Source organism: Kryptolebias marmoratus, linkage group LG3, assembly GCF_001649575.2.
Source record: "Kryptolebias marmoratus isolate JLee-2015 linkage group LG3, ASM164957v2, whole genome shotgun sequence".
NCBI lineage: Eukaryota > Metazoa > Chordata > Actinopteri > Cyprinodontiformes > Rivulidae > Kryptolebias > Kryptolebias marmoratus.
Genome location: NC_051432.1, coordinates 30046018 through 30048248, shown reverse-complemented (window position 1 = coordinate 30048248; position 2231 = coordinate 30046018). Strand labels below are relative to the sequence as shown.

The window sequence follows — 2231 nt, the reverse complement described above, 5'->3', positions numbered from 1 at the left end:
CCAGAACTAGATCCAGACCCAGATCCAGAACTATATCCAGACCCAGATCAGTCTTTATTCTGCCTCAGGTGGGTCAGGTGGCTCAGATGTTGCCCCTCCCACTCTAAAAAGGACTGTGGACTAACAGAACCCAGTTTTTGTGTTTGTTCGGGCTGCACCAGAACCTGCCCGCGGCTCGTACCTCCGAACGTTTCGGCCATGTTGACGTCGTTCTCGGACACGTCTCCGATACCGAAGTGGACCACCTCCAGCTGGCACTGCTGCTGCGCATCGTACGTGTCCAGGATGTTCAGGAGCGTCTCCACCGAGCCGTCCACGTCACCTACGGGTCAGAGCACGCTCAGTGGGTGATGTCACAGTGGGCAATGTCACAGTGGGCGGAGTCTAATGGAGGCGAGGGGCACGTACCTTTGATGATGACTGGCAGGCCGAGCTGCTCGCTCTGCATCTTCTCACGCACTCTCATACTTTGCTGGGTCTTGTGGGCCTGATACAGAACCGCCTTCCTTTTTCGCCAGCTCAGGTGAGTTAGCCCCGCCTTCTTCTGTCGGTACTCCTCCAGGTGCAGGTTGTGTTTCAGCTCGATGGCGCGCTGCTCCTCCAGGAGCTTCTGCTGCTCCTCCTGGTGACTCCTCCACTCCACCACCTCTCTCGCTCGCTGCTGCAGGAGCACAGACACCACAGGCTTTTATTGTGACAGAGCACCAACAGGAAACAGTTCAGCCTAAACAGGAAAACACAAATAAGAGCCTGGGTCTTGTCTGGGATCAGACCTCACCTCGGATTCGACCTCCAGGATGGTCTCTCCGGCAGATGGCAGCTCTTTCCAGCCGACCACCTGGACGGCGGCGCTTGGCTCCGCCTCCTTCACTGCCCGCCCGTTCTCATCAAACAGGAAGCGGACTTTAGCCCAGGACTTTCCCGCAACCAGAACACAGCCTCGCTTCAGAACACCTCGTTGGATGATGGCTGTCGTTACGGGTCTGAGGAGACACCAGGACCAGTTGACAGAAGCCGTCTACAGAACCAGACCCAATAAGAACATGTTCTCATGGTTCTACAGAAACCAGATCACACAACCCCTTCTGATGGTTCTTTCAGACCCATCAAGGACTCACCCTTTGCCTTTATCAGTTCTGCTCTCGATGACCAACCCTTCCACAGGACCAGTGGGGTCCGCCTTCAGCTCCAGAACCTCGGCCAGTGCCACAGTGGCCTCAGCCAAAGCCATCAGGTTGTCGCCCTAGCAACAGTGACATCATCGATTACATCATCACTGACCTGTAGGGTTCATCGACTGACTGCTGTCATAAGGAAAATTATATTAGTCCACGGTTCTATTAGTCCTGGGTTGTCTCAGTCCTGTGGTTCTGTTTGTATCAGACCCCGTCGGGCCTGTGGTTCCGTCAGCGTCGGGTCACGTCACGCCTGTGGTTCTGTCTCAGGTCAGTGGTTCTGTCTCAGGTCTGTGGTTCTGTCTCAGGTCTGTGGTTCTGTCTCAGGTCTGTGGTTCTGTCTCAGGTCAGTGGTTCTGTCTCAGGCCCGTGGTTCTGTCTGTACCGGGTCACCTTCAGAGCAGAGACACTGATGGCCTGGACGTCTCCTCCAAAATCCTCGCAGACGACGTCGTGGGCAAGCAGCTCCTGTTTGACCCTCTGAGGGTCAGCCTGAGGTTTGTCGCATTTATTCACTGCCACAATGATCGGAACTGGGCCGACCCATCAGAACCAGGACATGAAAGAACAGAAAATCATCAGAACCGAGGGGTTTCGACCCGCAGCCGTCTTCCAGGCCCAGCTCCTACCTTTGGCTCTCTTGGCGTGCTGGATGGACTCGACGGTCTGGTTCATGACGCCATCGTCAGCCGCCACAACCAGGATGACGATGTCGGTGGCGCTGGCTCCACGGGCTCTCATGGAGGAGAAGGCAGCGTGGCCAGGTGTGTCCAGAAAGGTGATCTTCTCACCTGTAGGCAGCTGAACTGAGAGAAAAATAAAAACACCAGGAACTTCAGAACTATTTTTAATCAGAATGTCATACAGCGTCAGCAAAAATGCTTTTTAGTTAAAAATATTAGGACATTTTTCTGTCGTCTTTCAGTTTTTGTTGTTCATGAACCCTGAAGCGGGGACGTTTTGGTGAATGAACCCTGAAGCGGGGACGTTTTGGTAAATGAACCCTGAAGCGGGGACGTTTTGGTAAATGAACCCTGAAGCGGGGACGTTTTGGTA

General features: G+C 54.1%; 1 protein-coding gene across 3 annotated transcripts in view; it reads right to left on the bottom strand.

Annotated features, from left to right (window-relative positions):
• The window catches only part of mtif2 (mitochondrial translational initiation factor 2), a 9938-nt gene that overhangs the window by 3651 nt on the left and 4056 nt on the right, over positions 1-2231 (bottom strand). For all 3 annotated transcript variants that reach the window (XM_037974772.1, XM_037974770.1, XM_037974771.1), the window contains 6 exons: positions 1805-1981; positions 1569-1708; positions 1119-1243; positions 779-983; positions 409-661; positions 182-322 (listed from right to left, as the gene is read on the bottom strand). In XM_037974772.1, coding sequence (XP_037830700.1) covers positions 182-322; positions 409-661; positions 779-983; positions 1119-1243; positions 1569-1708; positions 1805-1981 — 1041 coding nt within the window. The remainder of the gene's footprint in view (positions 1-181; positions 323-408; positions 662-778; positions 984-1118; positions 1244-1568; positions 1709-1804; positions 1982-2231) is intronic.